The following is a 17,294-nucleotide window of genomic DNA, read 5'->3' as shown; positions in this document are numbered from 1 at the left end:
TGAGACTCACTCTAAATACCTGCATCTTTGGGCAGAGGTCACTGGCCATGCGCAATTCAATGTTTGCCCAGTGGTTTTAATTGAGCAGGGACTCAAACCAAGAGGAACAACGGGGTCACACAGCAAGACTTGTCTGTTTTGAGATAGCATCAATTCTCACCTCTTCCATAGAGCAGGCAGCCTGCAGGTGAGCTTATGGCACCAAGAAAATAGCTCTGCGCAGCCACTGAGCTATCTTGGTATTTGATTACTAAACCGCCCGCCCCAACTTTGGAGTGGGCGCTGTGCCAGTCACACAAACATCAAAAGCTTTTGTTGCTTCCCTTAATGTAATCTTGAACCTGTGATAAAAATCACACTTTCCCATGACCCACCAGTGGTGAGAAAAAGAACGCCATTCAAGGCAGACATAGTTCCCCTACAATCTAAACATCCCACTGGCAGCAAATGATGTGGGAAGCAACTCAAACCCCTTTGCCTTTTGCATAAAGAGAAACAAGAGATATTTGGGATCCATTCCAGTTCGAAGCAGCCTGTTTCACAATTAAGTTCCACTGCCTTTGATGACGTTTACTCCCTAGCAAACAAACTGAGGAATGTACCATAAGGCAAAACTGTTGATATAGTAAAGCCACAACCAGCTTTCCTCCAAACTGAAGTCCCTTCCTTCAGATAAGCTGGGACCAGTCCCAGAATTACTAGTTAGCATGAGAGGTGTAGTCACAACACTTCTGGAGGCACTAGACTGGGGAAGCCTGACCTGGAGGATTAGGAACAAGCACCCACGAGCCTTAGGTTTTCCTCATGCTCCTCCACACACAAGCGGAGGACGAGATTCAAAACTTTCTCTATTGACAGCAACTACAATTTTATATTAGTGCCCCGAAATGCCAAATGATCAAACCATACTGCATCCCACATACCAGTGGGCAACGTTAAACTCAGTGGTTTGGAATCCTGAGTTTGCAGGCAAGCAGTGGTTTGAACAAATTATAGTTTGCTACCTTTGCACATTAATTGTAAAAAATGATATGCTACTGAACAGAAACAGAAGTTTCCAATTTCCTACTAAGACATGCAGAGGATGGTGCACCCAAGGAGGGCTACAGGTAGCAGGACCAACTGAGTCCAGCCTCTGGGCCAGTGTTTCTCAGCCTTGGCAAGTTTAAGATGTGTGGACTTCAACTCCCAGAATTCCCCAGCCGGCCATGCCATGATGGAAAGCTAATCAAATCAAACCTTTATTATGGCCTTCAGGCCAGAGAGATGGAATGGTGCTCTATAATCAAATAAATAGACCCCCATGCTAGAGCCCTAACACTTGAGGGAGAAGACAATAAAGGTCTTTTTCAAGCATCTAATTCTCAATAGGGAGGGGCTTGTGTGCTATTTCTTGTGCAAAGGAGCTATTCATTCCACGATAATAATTTGGGTGCAGCCTGACCAGCTCACTAAGAGGCAGCTGAGGAATGGGCAGCAACTTGTAGCTGCTCATGTAGTCTGCGACACCTCATTTCTAGCTCTTCAGCATCCCAAGTCCACGTGCTGAAATTCAGTGGCAAAAATGACAACTTTTTGCTGATGCAATTTTACTTTCTTTCCTAAGTAAGGACAACAGTGGGAGGCCTTTAGGAGACAAGGTACTCCTACCAGCAGGTACTACTACTTTCCAAATTTTCTCAGTACAGCTCCAAATTGTGCTACTACAGTCCTGCTGCGCTGATATGGAATTCTGACTGTGCAGTTTCAGGCCGTGTTTTTGAAGTTTGGGGGGGGGAAGAGGTTAAAGATGGAAATGGGATGGAGACGGCTGCTCCTATTCCCACCTATAACTCTCCTCCCAGCGATGCCCCTTCCAGTGATGTCACTGCATCACTGCAAGGCCTCCTGTGGCCTTCTAGAAAGTCTGGAAGCTGAACTGTAATCCCTGGTTGTCAAAGGTTTATCCCCTCTGAACCAAGTAAAGCCACACCAGGGCTCAAAACACAAACCAGAAAAAGGATTCAATCAAATGGATTATTCACACTGATGGGGAATCAACTGTTGACCAATTCACAGCCACTCATTTAAAAAGAGTTTAGGGCAGCTGATTTAGAGAAGAACTTTTACAGGCTTCCCCATGGCGTGCTTTAGCAGGTAGATGGCAAAATGGATGTGAAGATAGAACTCCAATTTCTGGGCAACAGCCTCTTGGTCTCGGACTGAGGAAGGAATATGCTCCTCCCACAGTTCAAAGAAGACATCCTGGTCTCCATCAGTAAAGGACATGAGCAGATCCTTTAAAAGAGACAAAAAAAAAAAAAGAGTTGTTACTTCTTTGGCAACTTGTTTAAGACAGTGTTAAAGTGGAAATCTTATCTTACATGTTCCATGTCTGAACACCCATCTTGGGTTTTGGCCGGGAACCCTGCTTACTGGAGTCAACAATGACTAAGACCATCTATTTAAAGCTACCATTGGAGAAACAATCACAATAGCTATTCCATGGTTATTCCTGCTACAGGAAGTCCCCAGGTTAAGAACACTCAGTTTAAGGACAACCCATAGTTAAGAATGGAGCCTACTGTAGCAAAATTCAAGTTAAATACACAATGATGAGTTAAATACACAATGGTTAATTACACAATACTACTTATATAGTATTATACAATAATATTATTCAGGCTTACATACAAATTCAACCTAAGGACAGACCTTGGGAACGGAACTCGTTCTTAAACTGGGGGCTGCCTGTATTAGGGCAGTCCTCCTCAATCTGGTGCCCGCTGAAATATTGGGACTGAGACCCAACAACCAATGGAGAACCCCAATGTCTAAATGGTTGATCTTGCCTCTTTCAGAAAACAACTTCCAGCAGGGAGGTACTCATTCTGGGACCCAATAACAAGCTCTTTTGCGTTAAGAACATTACAGCTTTCTGGCTAGATCAGAGCAAAGGTTATACAGCCCAGCATCTTGTTCCCAAAAGTGATTTGTTAGACTTCTTGGAAATCCATAAGCACAGTATAAAGGCAATAGCTTTCTTCTGCTGTTTGTTTCATAAAAAGATGCATTCAGAGACACTGGGCCTGGAATATGGAGGCTTCATTTAGCTAACAAGGCTAATTAGAGGACCCATCAAATCAGTGGTTCTGAATAAAGGACTGACAATAAATGTGAAGAGAGATGGACATCAAGTGTACCATGCAGAAAATTAGCACAAAGAGCCTAAAGTAGTTTTGGATTTAAATTGGGATAATCTTTTAATCAAATAACATTTGTAGAGACATGCTAGCACAGTTTTCAGGAAATACAACAGATATTGTTCTTTAATTATGCTGTTAAGTTTTTCTTCCAAAGCAAACAAATTAGGAATACCTGAATGCCATGTTAAAAAAAGGTGAGCGTTGCAGCTTCCAAGTATCATTTTAAAACAGTAATACCCCAACACAGGCGCGCAGACACACAAAAAGGAAGCGTTACCTGAATGATTAGAGCCTTGGAGTCTTTAACAGAGTTACCTCCTGTTTTGGGGAGCGGCTTCCCTTTTATTTTACATTCTTTTGTAAAAGTTTTCACAGTATCTTCAAATTCTGCAAAGTCTAAATACTGCAAAGGCAAGATGGCAAAGGAGAATCTGTAATACTTTTCCCATTAAAAAACATGAGCAAAGAAATATCAACAAAAACCCTTCCAGGGGTTCCCTGGGGTGAGAAAGGCTGCAGGGGAATACTGTTCTGCAGTACTACTGGGCAGAACAACTGATACATTCAGTTGCTATCATTCTTTAAACGAGCCTTGAAGACCTGGTTCTTCCCCTAGGTGCTGGGTTGTTCGAGTGTGTATCTAGTCCCCAGATTATTACCTCTGTTTTTCTTATACGGGATGTGTTTTTAACTTGTGAGCCACCCAGAGACATTACAAGTCAGGCAGCCTATATGTTTGATTTATAAATAAATCAGTGGCAAAGGGCTCGGCACTCGCTTCCATCCCCTTCGGTGCCTGGCTGTGCAGCACCCCAAGGAGCAAGAGCAGCCCCTTTGAAAGCTGAGAGAGGCACCCAGCTCCAGCCACTGCAATAACTGAGCCATCTGGGAGGAGCGTGGCGGGTGGGGAGATGAAAGTGCACATGGCTGCGCTGCCGGAGGCTGGTCCTATCGCTTGGCACGACAGAAGTCCTCCGACCCATGGACAGATGAGTTCTGGTGAGTGAGTTAGTTGGCTTAGGAGCAGAGCAAAACACAGCAAAGAAGAAAAGAAAGAAGGAGACTCGGTCAGTCTCTAAGTGGCCCTGGCCATGCGGCTGGATGGCGGAGCTTGCAGCCCATATTTTTGCCACTCACAAATATGTAGCTTTGGATCATTTTCCTCAATAAATAAGGAACAAGTACAACATTTTTGACTCATTTGTTTAACTGGGTTCTCTTTATCTAGTTTTAAGACTTGTGTGGAGAACAGATCACGTTTTAGGTCACATTTATGCAGAAATATTGAAAATTCAAAAGGGTTCACAAGCTTTTAAGCACCACTGTAATTTAATTCCAAATAATTGTACTTTCCAGGGCCAATTTCCTGTGATTAATTTCCTACAGTGGTGAAACAATTTGCTGATAGACTGGCCAAATGTTTATATATTATCACAAGAAGTTGTGAGTAATGCATGAATTGCCAGATAATTACAGGAAAACAAATGTCTCTGTCAATGCCCGTTCTGAAAGTAAAACCTACCTCTTTCACCATTCCAAGTAGCTCTGCTTCATAAGCAAGTACATCACCCATCATCAAATGTCTAGCAAGAATAACCTGCAATATAATTAGAGTGTGAATTACTGAATGCACCTCTGAAATAAAGCATATCTGCCTTTGCAATACATATTTCAAAGCTGCTTTTCAAATCATTCAAATATTCTTCATATCTGAATCAGATATTTATAAGTGGGACTGGACAGACTGCATTCACACAATACCTTAACCCGGACACTGAAGCAACCCATCACTGAAGCAAAAGATGCCAAGTTTAGGTTCCCAATCCACCCCAAAGACAAAAAAATGAAAAACGAATAAAGCAAACTGAAGCTAACAGGCTGATCAATTTCACAGCAGTCTACGTATGGAGCGTTTCAACCAAATGATATGGAATTTTCCATAGGGCTATCAAAACTGATAGAGTTTTGCAGTTTCTCACTACAAATGCAGGTTTAGTGGCCAAGATGTGTGATTTGATAGCCCAAACCCCGATTTCCAACATGGAAACGCCACTTCAGGCCCAAGTAGCTCGGGTGTGAGTGACCAAAGGAAACTGAACTGATTTCATTAGTCATTTACAGTTTCATGGGATGAAAGAGCATAAATATTTAAGTAAATAAATGTTGTACACCAAGCTATGTATAGCACATTATCTAAAGAATGCAATGCAATGTTCTGGTTTTGCCTGCTTTATATGACTGCACACTGAGGTTTCTCCAGGAACATCTTCTCTACCCTATTTCAATCCACCTTTGCAAAGCTCTTGAGGCATAAGATGATGTAGGTTTGTAGGCACTCCCCAGCACTCTCCTCTGTGAAGCTTGAGTAATCCTCACTTTATCAGGTTTTAGGAAATTATTAAGAACGGAGTTGTTCAAGAAGGCTTTCGATGTCTGAATGTAGCCATCTAGTTACTTATCGCTTGTTATTTTCATGTGCTTTCGTTAGATCTAGTATTTTTCATGTTATTTAGTGATTTTAACTTGGGATTATTTGATCTGATTTATAACTGTGGATACTGTGAGTGTTCTATTACAAATTATTAATTGTAACCCACTGATTGTGGCAGGCTAAAATCAAATAAATAAAAAAATAAAAATATTGCCTTCTTTTTCAAAAAAATGTAATATGGTAGTCCTAATTTAGCTTGTCTCACATAGGAGGGAGAGAGGGTTCAGTGCTGTCTTTTCACCTGCTTCCTGCCCTAATTTTCTATCAGGTGAGATTTTTATGACAGTCCTATTCCCTACTCATGTTTCCTGAACTATTCCTTATTTATTGCTCTTGGGAATTCTTCCTTTCTGCACTATTTGAAATTCTTAACTTCTGTCTGCCCTCTTCTGTTCCATGATTTCAAGAAGGCATTTGGTCTGCCCTCTTTCCTCAGTTGGTAGATCAAGCTCACATTTTAAAATGCGAGTTGTTTAGACTCTCTTGTGAAAAGCTGCAGGTTTCTAAAAATAGTGTACAACAGTATGCCAGAGGTTTTCTCATCTTGGTAACTTGAATGCTCTTTGGGATCAAACGCCAGATTAACTCAAAGCTCTGTCATCATTAAGAATTCAATTCCTGTTCATACTGTTCACAAATTTCTCACTAGGCACAGAGTAGAAGATTGCATGGTGACTGCGTAGTCCAATTGCTAGAAATCATCTATTTTATTCTTTTAGATTTACTCTACAAACCACTCTAGGGCTGCTCATTTTCCTGCCTCTCTTACAATACTTCCTAATACCTCTTTAAAGCCCAGCTAGATGGCAGCATTTAGCCAATACTGTACAGTACTGGCTGATCTAAAAAGCTAAGCCAGGTCAGCCCAGCTTCATCCTGGAATGGATGGACCACCAGAAAATGGGAAGTTGACAAACACCCTAGAAAATGGCAATGGGAAAATACACTGCCATAATGATCACAACTCAGAAACTTCACTATAAACATCACTTTTTCTAATACAGGAATTGTAATTTTTTATCACGTTCTAGGCTTTATGGGTATCAAAACAGAATCCACATATGCACACTTAGTGTCTTAGTTCTGGTTTATTATTCAGAAAACATAAAGCCCATAAAATTTAAGAAACCATTAAAAATCATTATAAGCCCTTTGATTTATCTAAAGATTAATAAATTCTTAAGGTGTCAACCAATGGAGCGATTGTCTGATATAAATTTTCACAGCATTTTTTAAATGCTTCACTGATTGCCCTAAAGTGAGTTTTAATTTCCTTATTTCTCCCTAAACTTTTCTCTGAGTGCAACTACCAGCAATCTATGGATTCCCATCTTCATCTGTACCCATAACCGATTAGGTTATACCAATTTACAGCTCAAACCACTCAAACACATTATTATAGGCTAGAGGCCATACTGGACAATGACACTGCACTTCCTCAGGCACTGGGTGTCAGGCCCATACCTGCATATAGATAACCACCCAACCTGAAGCAGATTCTCACAAACAACAAGAAACAACAGGACAATTATATCAACACGTGAACAGACCCTGCAACAAATCAAGATGTCTATTTTGCCCCCACATCTATACCAACAGCAATATCACAAGCCCCAATGACACACACACGATTAGAGGTGCCTTCACCTGCTCTTCCCCCAGTGTGATCGATGCCATTATTTGCCAGCATTGCCCCTCTGGATTCTATATAGGAGAAATGAGACAAACTTTGTGCAAAATAATTAATGGATGCAAGTTTGACAGGACTCAAGACAAGGACAAGGTAATATCACAGCATTTCAACCTCCCAGGACACTCCATAGCAGACCTCAAAGTGACTGGGTTTTTTTTGGAAAAGCGAGGCTTTAACAGCACCACCAGACAAGAAACTCTTGAATTCAAATACATCAAAAGGTTTCGGGCAATCTTAGAAGGTCTCAATAAACACAGTTGGTTTTTAATATATTTCAACTGTTTCAAAGGTAATGTACTTTTAATCTGTTTCACATGTAACCTACATCTGCGTAACCAACCTATCTTCCCCTCCCTTTCCCCCGTCTCATCCCAAATTTAAATCCTAAACCAGTCTAGCCACTTTTTGTTTCTGATGAAGTGAGTTTCAGCTCACAAAAGCTTATGCCTCTTATAAAATTTGTTAGTTGGAAAAGGTGCTACCAGATTTTTTTGCCACCACAGACTAAGATGGCTCTCTTTTTCGATAGATACCTCAGCCCTTTTGTTCATGATGAAACCAACACCGTCACTTCCCTACATGCATTCATCACCTTTACTTCAGAATACAAGACTACTCTCATTCTGATCAGTTGCAGCCTTTCCCTTAGTTTCAGAGGCACAAAACTTAATTATTTCTCTTTCATACATTTTGTTTGCTAATCTCTGCTCTTTACTGTTTACTCCTCTTACACTCCAATCTTCCACACGCCATGGTTGTCACCAGATGGACCCACAGATAATGAACTCCACTGCTCATCGTGACTTTGGTCAGCTGAGGCTTTCACGTGCTTTTCAACAGGGCAAAGGTGCAGAAGCTTTAACTGCCCATGTCAATTTTAAGGACACTTTTCGACCAATATGCTGCAACCACAACCAAGGCCAGTTTTACCCTAAACATGTTCACGGTACTCTATGCAAGGTAGGATCTCTAATCTAGAGACTACCTTGCAAGCCAACATATCATTGTCACATCCTTCCACCTAGCAAGCACATGTAGTACAAAGGCACAAACTCTCATTAGCAACAGGAAATTGCAAAGGTAACAACAAATAGCTTTTAAGAGGTATATTCTAACACAATAGCTGCATTCAGACAAAATGCTTAACCTGATTATGGAATTAACCCGTGGGGAGTGAGTGGGTTGCACACAGCACAAAGGCAGATTCGCACAATATAGTTAACCAGAGAAAAATGAACAAGCTTAGAATGTTGTACTGACAATGTTAAGTGGGACTACAGTCAATGGGCAGATCTAGAGAAATCATATAATCCCTTAACAGAAGTCTTATTGATATTACAGATGCCTCTATTTCAAATGTAAAGCTGAACCTGGGAAACAGATCTTGATATACAGTCACCATTAACCAATGGAAACAGATCTAGACAACTCCTCCCTGTAAAAATATATCTGCTCAATTAGAAAAGCAACTTTAAAAAGATCTCGCTGGTAGCAATGAAATGTTATTGGATTAACCAAAAACTATCTATTTGTTAGCTTCACAAAACACAACAGTAACTTAAACATATGCAGATTGAATGCCTGCTGATAACATCCTTTTGGAATCAGCTAATAAGGTTTATGGTTGAAATGCTCCTCCACCCATTAATTTCTGTTGTGCTCTTTTTCTGTTACCCCACTTTGAGAACGATAGTGTTGGACTGATAGAAAGGAACTGGCTTGACATTCACTAGCAATGGCCTGCTCAGAAAGTGTAAAACATTGGAAAACAGCTGCCAACATCATTTTGCAAGGCAGGCTAGGCACAGAGGCACACAAAAGTTTACCACTCCTGTTCCAACAACAACAAAAACTTATATGGTTCCTTTTTCTCATATGGCCAACTATATGGTTCCTTTTTCTCATACATGCACCTCATGTATGCACCTCAGATTTGGATACCTTCTGATACTGTGTAACTGCAATGCATATATAATCAGAGATATGAGGCCAAAAAAAAATCCAAATGGGGTCAAAATATTCCACTTCAGGCACGTTAAAAGTTGTATGATAGATGTTTGCTTTTCAGGTGATTGTTCTAAATAATGCATGGCTCTCTCTTACTGGTTCCTATACTGGGAGAGAGAGGGAGAAAACTGCTAAAGAAAGTACAGAGAAATAAAAAAGGCAAACACCTTGTACTTCCCCAAAGCCAGGCTGAATGCTCAAGTCACAGGAAGGACTTCCTGCTGTGAAGGGAGCAGACAGGAAGGACTCCTAGGCTGTTTCAATGTGCACTGAGCATGTGCCCTCTCTCAGTCCTGGCCTCTTGATGACCACCTTTATGAAGAAATCATTAACAAAGATAGCAAGAAAATTGCCAAGGGGAAGCACGGCCCTCCAGGATATGCCAACAATGTGATGAGGATGAAGAAGCATTTCCCTCACTGCAGAAAATGTCCTGAAAGAATACAAATCATTTATTGAAAACTAGGAGATCAAAAGGAAGAAGCACCATTATTTCCAGAGAAGCCTGTATCAGGAATCCCGCTGTTTTCAACATTCTAATAATAATATTTTCTCCACATATTCAAGCTTTTGGATTCCTGGAATGTACTCTTTAAGCCTCATCAAATGGGCTAGATTTAATTTTCCCCATATTTTTATTTATTTATGAGTTTTTGTATAACGCCTATTCTCAAGATTCTAACCCATAATGCACTCCAAATACCTCCAGAGATTATGGAAATTGAGAGATATGTGCTAATTCAAACCATATTCTTCTGCAGATGAAAATCTGGAAAATGTTTATTATTATTATTTATTACATTTGTACACTGCCCGAGTCCCAGAGACATCTCTACATACCACATACATTATTTGCCCATGTGAGGATTTGGTCTGTATAATTATGGAGTCAACCTTTCTCGAAGTAAGCTAAGCAGGGAGAGATTTTGGAAGGGTATGGATGGGAGACCATCAGAAAATACCACACATATAAGCTAAACAGTGAAGTAAAAAAAAAAAAATCCCAGATGAGGGCAACAGCAAAGCAGTTCCACCTTGTTGCCAAGAAAAATACATGGATATATCTAGGAGTCACCATGAATCAAGCTCGGCTCAAGGATGTCTTTCCTTAATTATACAACAATAAAATTCTACACTCCCATTAGTCAAAAGTGTTAACAAGGGCTCAACTGTACCTTAATTCTGATCTTTCCAACCACAGTTCAGAGGATCAGAATGTGCTGCCCAGTTGTTTTTCCTCTCCTTTTTCTTTCCCCTATCAAGTATACGGTATGCCAAATCCCTGCTCCCCTTTTCATTAATCTGTGGAGTTATACTGAAAGGGTCATTTCGCTAGTGCAACATTTCCATCTCTTGTAGAAACCTTGCTTTCATCATAGTGCAAAGACAAATTCAATGTAAATTGCCATTTTACTGCATAAATGTTTGAAAACAGATTGTGCAGCAACCAGTACAATCTCATTGCAACTTAATTTGAGTAGGTGTTTTCTGCGCTAGACTGTATCCTGCTCACATAAGCACTCATTTACTTTTTTCACTGGCATTGATCCAACATTGTTTGACACATTAAACAAAATAATGGCTAGCAACACCTCCAAATGATGATTTGAAACAAAAAACCGGCTGTGTTTGCATGACACACGAACAAGAAGTTAATGCGGTGGCCGCCTTACATACACAAATTAACCCAATTTGGTGTGAATATTTAATCAAGTTTGAAAGCTGACCTAAGGCTGTGCATATTGTGCGAGCACAGCTTCAACAGTGAGAAACGTAATAGTACAAGTGTCCCATAAAGTTACGACAGTAGCTCAGCATGTCAGCATGCAAACACATCAGATGTTTTAAGCTGGCTTCTGAATGGGTCGGTTGGAAATTATCACACAGGCCAGTATCTATTCAGATACCACAGCAAACTCAAATAAAGGAAACTGAGAAATTGGCTGGATCCATGCTTTGCATTGCACCTTGTTTTTAACAGGCCGGTCAGTGTGGTTCACAGATTATTTAAAGATATAAACCCTGGTTTCAGATTATAATGCCTGAGTGTGCATATTTGGTTAAAATGTAACTGCTTAACATTTTAGTGTGCTGTGTGGCCCAAAACAGCAGTTTAATAAATCATAATTAGGTAAACTATGGTTTAGTATATTAAACAAACACAGTAATGGCACGCTGCAAAGCATGGCCCATCTGAACTGATTCTGATTATCCGAATACTCTGAGAAAAGAAGGAAGATTAGGAGAGGTTCTTTAATAGCTTGGAAATGCTAATTATTCCTATGTTCATTTGTGAAAAAGTAACCATAAATACTAGTGGTATGGAACTAGTAATTCAAAAGTAATTTTTAAAAAAACTATGGCTTAAATCTGGGAGGGGGGATGTGATTTTTAAAACTCTTGGGTATTTTTGTGGCAAGAAACTAAATGTTTTCCTGGCCTCTTACAAACAGGGTTTGGATTGCAATACCAAAGCCAAGGTCTTCAATTTTAAACCCCAGGCTCTGCAAAAGTGCTGATTGGCCCTGGGACAGGCAGACACTCAGCAGGTAAAGCTTTATCAGGCAGAGATGCTGGGGAGAGATCCGGCCTTCTTGGCTCCCGAAGAACATGCCACTCGAAGAAACATATGTCGAAATGCAGCAGCCTCCCCCACCCCTGGGCCCTTGCATGGGCCTACAACCTCCATGCTCCCTTGCCACCATAGCTGGGGCTCCGAAAGTTGACGCTGTCTGGATTAGCACAGCTGCTTCCCACGCAGCCTCCCCCCCCCCCGCCGTGTTGGACTACAACGGCGAGCAGCCCCTCGCACCGGGATGGCTGTGAAGGATGGGAGCTGTAGTCCGGCACAACGTTGGGAGAGCCGGATGAGGGCATCGGAGAGGAGGCTTCCAATTCCCCACTCCCGACAGGCCGGGGGTCCTCCCATGAGTCCTCCCGGCGGCGGGGGCATCGCCGGCCGCCCCGCCAGCCTTACCTGCCGCGACGGACGACGCCAAGCAGGCCGCGCTCTCCCTCGCTCTCGTCGCCTAGCAACAGCGACTGGGCGGCTCCCTTCGGTTTCCAGACAGCTCGAGGGCCACGTGGCTTCTCGAGGCCAATGGCGACGAGCCGGCGGGTCAGGTGGCTCTGCCAGCCAAACAGAGGGCCGGGAGGGAAAGACGGCGTCTCCTGGCAACGGCGATACTGGAAGGGAGGCAGGCGCCGAGCTTGCCGCTTCCCCAACCGGGCGCCCTTTAGATGCGTTGGGCACCTCCCATTATTTATTTATTTGTTTATTTGGTTGTTTATTTATTTATTAAACTTATCCCCGCCCATCTCTCCCCAATGGGGGACTCTGGGCGGCTTACAACATATTAAAACAATAAATTAATATACAGTTAAAATTTATAAAAGAACACATTTACACAGAATAAAAGGAAAAGGAAAAATCCTTTAAAAAAATTATTTATTTATTATTAAAAATATTTATTAAATATTTATTAAAAAATTATCCCCTGTGGATGTAATTCCTGGTCCCCCATTCCTGGGAGAGGAAGCTGGTACCCACGCTGGCTGCAGCCACACAGCGGCTGAACGTAGGCACCGAACCAATCCATTGTATGCGTTCACACAAGACCTAGAAGCAAAGCGTTCCTACAACAGTCTGTTTCTCAACCCTAGCAACTTTAAGACTGTGGACTTCCTCCCAGAATTCCCCAGCCAACATGTGCGGACTTCAACTCCCAGAATTCCCTAGCCAACATGCTGGCTGGGGAGTTCTGGGAGTTGAAGTCCACAGGTTGTAAAGTTCTCAAGGTTGAGAAACACTAAGCTAGAGAATGGAACTAGAAGCTGATCTAAGTTCTAGATCAGTTTCTAGAGAAATTATCTAGAAGCTGATCTAAGTGCTAGGGATGGAATCGGGGAACTCAATTAGGTCACATTTGCATGTAAATACATTTATTTCCATATTTTTTAAATAACACACAATCGGGGGGGGACCTAGTTTAGCTGATATTTGCATGTAAACACATTGACTGCCCCATTTTTTTAAGTAACGCACCATCAAAATAAAAGTTATCATTTGAAATCACATTTTTCCAGATTTTGCAATACAGTTCTCCAATTAAAAAAAATGGGCATTAGGGAAACGTCTATACAAAAAGAACACCGTATGTGAAAAGTCTATACAAAACTTCATTATATCAGGATTTTATGTATTGTTTTGTAAAATAGATATAGATACTAGAGGCAGTGTGGGGCAATGGCTAAGAGGTAGGCAGGATTATAACTGGGGAAACTGAGGTCCAGGTTCATCTCCAGTTACGGAAGCTGTTTTTGGACCTCCCTTTCTCAACCTGTTCTGAAAACCCGGAAGGGCTGGGCACACTGCCTGGAGCTCCAACAAGAATAGTGGGGTATAAATCTAACAAATAAATCAGTTTGCCAACAGGAGTGCAATGTTTGGTGAAATGTGTCCCAAAATATATACAAATGTTAATGCAAACTTTTAAAAACACCCGTTTTTGACTAATGGAACTTGGCAGATTTGTCAAAGTATGAAGCTTGGAGAACCCAACATTGACAGATGTGTCACCCTTCATCAGTGCCATTCTGTTTCTCACTAATCCTCATTTGAGAGATCTAGGGAACTTGGAACATCCTACTTGCAGAACGAGAGGATTTTTCAAATACTTCTGGAATGATTTAAGAAGTCTGATTCAATACGATTTTCTCCTCTTGGCTGACCCGCAAAGAACAGAACGGGGGGCACTCTGCCAGTCTGGAAAGATTCAAAGTGGATGCTGCCCTTCGACCTCCCCCCCCTTGTTTATTCCAGAAACAGCTGGTTTCTCTTGCAGACACCACAATCTGCGTAACCATTTGGCTTTCTGGAGGTTCTTGACCCCAAAAACGTTGCTCCTGACAGCATTGGCTGAAGCTTTAAAGAGAAGCAACGTCCCTGAGACCTTTTCTCACAGAGGCATCTACAGACCAATGTCTGGGAAAAAAACAGCTCTTCCCCCCCACTTCCCACAAAGACAGAGCTGTTTGGCTGGGGTATACTGCCTCTATACGTGGAGGTTCTGCTTGGACAGTCTGCCACCACAATCAGACCTGCAACGAAGTGGTTGCTTTGGGCAGGGCCAAAGAAAAGCAGCTTCAGGAACTCAGCTGAAACTCTCATTTCTCTCATTTCGGCAATGAGAGAAAAATAAATTACACGAGCTCCATCATGTCCTAAATAACTCACCACTGAAGGAATTACTTCTCTGATAGTTCCATGCCATATTTCTGCAACAAAAGCCTCCTTGCACCAGCCACATGGTTTTTCAGCAAATGAAAATCCCCTTAAATTCATTTTTATTATCCTTAATTTATTTTAAGTGTGTGTGTGTGCGTGTATGTTTCGTTTACTTTTAAATGCTGCTCTAACACGATGTGTGTTCTATTCTTGGTGTTTATTGAACTTTCAGTCCAACTGGAAATTACCAATGGAGAAAATTAGTTCTATCTACTCTTTCTTCCCCCTGGCAGGGCTCAAGGAAGGAGTGGAAAGTCATAAAAGAGGCAAGTTGCTGATGGAAAAAAAGGGGGTGGGGGGGAAACCATAGATTTGGTACAGGAAGTTGGTGGCTGCCTTCGCCAAACTGTTAACGTGATTTACATTTGTTTTTAAAATGGCAGGTTTCGAGCAGAGCAGAGTTTAAATAAGATTAAAGGTGCGTTTTTATGGTGTGGAGAGCAGGATCTAGTTTTCCAGCTTCGACACTCTGCAGATGTTCTGGCAGTGCATAAATTGTTATAATTCCAAGCTGCCACAACCATTGGGCTTTCCCAGATGGGAATGATGGGAGTTGTTGCTGAACCCTTCTCTGCTGGGTTGGAGAAGTTTGGTTTAATTGTAAGAAAGCCTCTTCGTGGTCATGCCCAAATACTACAGCCAAAGATTTGCTTGTTATTTCAAGTGGTGCAGAGAAATTCTCCTTTGTCCCTTTCCTTGCAACTTGACGCAAGATTTTTTTTTCAAATCCCTTCCTAAGGAGAAGAGGGATTGAGATACAAGTACAACTTGTGGTGGGTTGTACACTTACACTTACTGGCTTAAGGGATGTGTGCAATGCACTAGTACAATCCTGGTCTCAGGGGTTGACAGTTCCCCTCTGCTTCCATTCAATCTTGAGGGAAGAACTTGGGAGAACTATCCTTCTTCCAGGCCACCATACTCTTAATAACTATCTCTGAATCCATAATCAAAGGCATTTATCATAGATTCCTAAAGTTGGAAGGGACCTTAGAGGTCATATAGTCCAACCCCTGCTCAGGACGGGTTCCATTAAAGCATCTCTGACAGATGACCATCAGCTTCTCTTTGAAGATCTCCAGAAGAGAAGAACTCACCACTTCATGCGACAGCTCACACAATCAGGAAGCTCCTCCTTCAGATATCTGTCTGAACCTCCTTCTAGTTTTAACCCTCTAGTGCTGGTCCTGTCTTCTGAGGCAACAGAGAACAAGCCCACTCCTCTTTTGGTGTGAGAGTCCTTCAGATATTTGAAGACTGCTGACCAATCTCTCCTCAGTCATCCTTTCTGCAGGCTAAACCTACCCAAATCCTTTAACCACTGCTTGTAGGGCATGGTTTTCAGACCCTTACCATCTTAGTAGCTATGCTCTGAACTTGCTCCAATTTGTCACTGTTCTTTTTGAATGTGATGCCCTGAACTGGACACTGGACTTCAAATGGGGTCTGGCCAGGGCAATGGCTTCCCCTGATCCAGACCCTCTGTTTTGTCCATGCACTGACCCTCTGTCCATGCACTCCAAGAGATTACAGATAGTCCTTGCTTAATGACCTAATTGGGACCAGCAACTCTGTTGCTAAGTGATGTGGTCATAAAGCGGAAAATCACGTGACCGCACCAACTTATGACAGCAGTCCTGGCAGTTCCGGCTGTGGTCGTCAAGCGAGACATCAAGTGACTGTGACTTGCAACCTCCTGCCAGATTCCCCATTGACTTTGCTTGTGGGGAGCCAGCTGGGAAGGTCACAAATGGCAATCATGGTCCGTGGGATGCTGTGACCATCGTAAATGTGCGATGGTTGCCAAGTACCCAAATCATGACCACAGGGACGCTGCAACGGCCGCAACTTCAAGGACTGGTTGTAAGTCTCTTTTTTTCAGCACTGTTGTAACTTTGAATGGTTGCTAAATGAAGGGTCGTTAAGCAAGGACTACCTGTATGTGCCTTTTCAGCAGCTGCATCATACTCAAACTTCTTCCTCTCATTCCTTCTCCATTTCCAGGGTTTGCAGCCACGGATCATTTAATAATTTAGATGGCCGCTGCCCACTCTTCTGAAAAAAACACACTTTTAACTCTTCTGATCTGTGTTGTCCCTCAGATCTCTTTCTCCCCCATGTTCTTGCCCACATTTGTCAGTGTTTTCTCCCTGGGACTGACCTCCTCTTCACTTCTCCACTTCATCAGCCATCCTTATCTCTTCTCCAGCCGTAATAGCCTTCTGCAGATCTACTAATAATCCCGGATTGGCCTAGGCGGTTTTTCAAAATCTGGCCCAGTGAAATCTGCGGTTCTGCTGAGAAGGTGGCTGCTGCTTTCAAAAATAAATGAAGACCAAAGTGATTGGATGCAGATACTGTGGACTCACGAACCTAGGAACCTTCATGGCTGGCGGGATTCATTACGTGGAGGGAGGAAGGGGCACAACTACTCAAACAAACTGGTATCAACATGAATCCAGGGTGGCCTCTTGGCTTTTGGTGGAGCCAGTAGGGCCAGGAGCGGATAATTAGCCCTTCAAAGTAGTCCAGACAAGAAGCACCCCCAGGAGTACCAGCTTTATCTTTATTGCAAGGTTACATTAACAGAATCTGGCAAGACTGAAAGCATTTGTCCCCGCCTTTCCTTTC

General features: G+C 42.2%; 1 protein-coding gene across 7 annotated transcripts in view; it reads right to left on the bottom strand.

Annotated features, from left to right (window-relative positions):
- Positions 1 to 12,452, bottom strand: part of ARMC9 (armadillo repeat containing 9) — an 88,548-nt gene extending 76,096 nt beyond the window's left edge. For all 7 annotated transcript variants that reach the window (XM_088132540.1, XM_088132541.1, XM_088132542.1 and 4 more), the window contains exons 1-4: positions 12,354 to 12,452; positions 4,708 to 4,782; positions 3,463 to 3,588; positions 2,110 to 2,277 (exon numbers count right to left, since the gene is read on the bottom strand). In XM_088132540.1, the coding sequence (XP_087988666.1) occupies positions 2,110 to 2,277; positions 3,463 to 3,588; positions 4,708 to 4,761 (348 nt within the window). In that variant the 5' untranslated portion in view covers positions 4,762 to 4,782; positions 12,354 to 12,452. The remainder of the gene's footprint in view (positions 1 to 2,109; positions 2,278 to 3,462; positions 3,589 to 4,707; positions 4,783 to 12,353) is intronic.
- Positions 12,453 to 17,294: the final 4,842 nt, after the last annotated feature.

Source organism: Python bivittatus, unplaced genomic scaffold (assembly GCF_059951505.1).
Source record: "Python bivittatus isolate LINGU-HERP-01145 unplaced genomic scaffold, Pbiv_v1 ctg000980_np1212, whole genome shotgun sequence".
Lineage (NCBI taxonomy): Eukaryota > Metazoa > Chordata > Lepidosauria > Squamata > Pythonidae > Python > Python bivittatus.
Note: the sequence above shows the minus strand (reverse complement) of the source record. Positions and strands in the feature narration are given on the sequence as shown.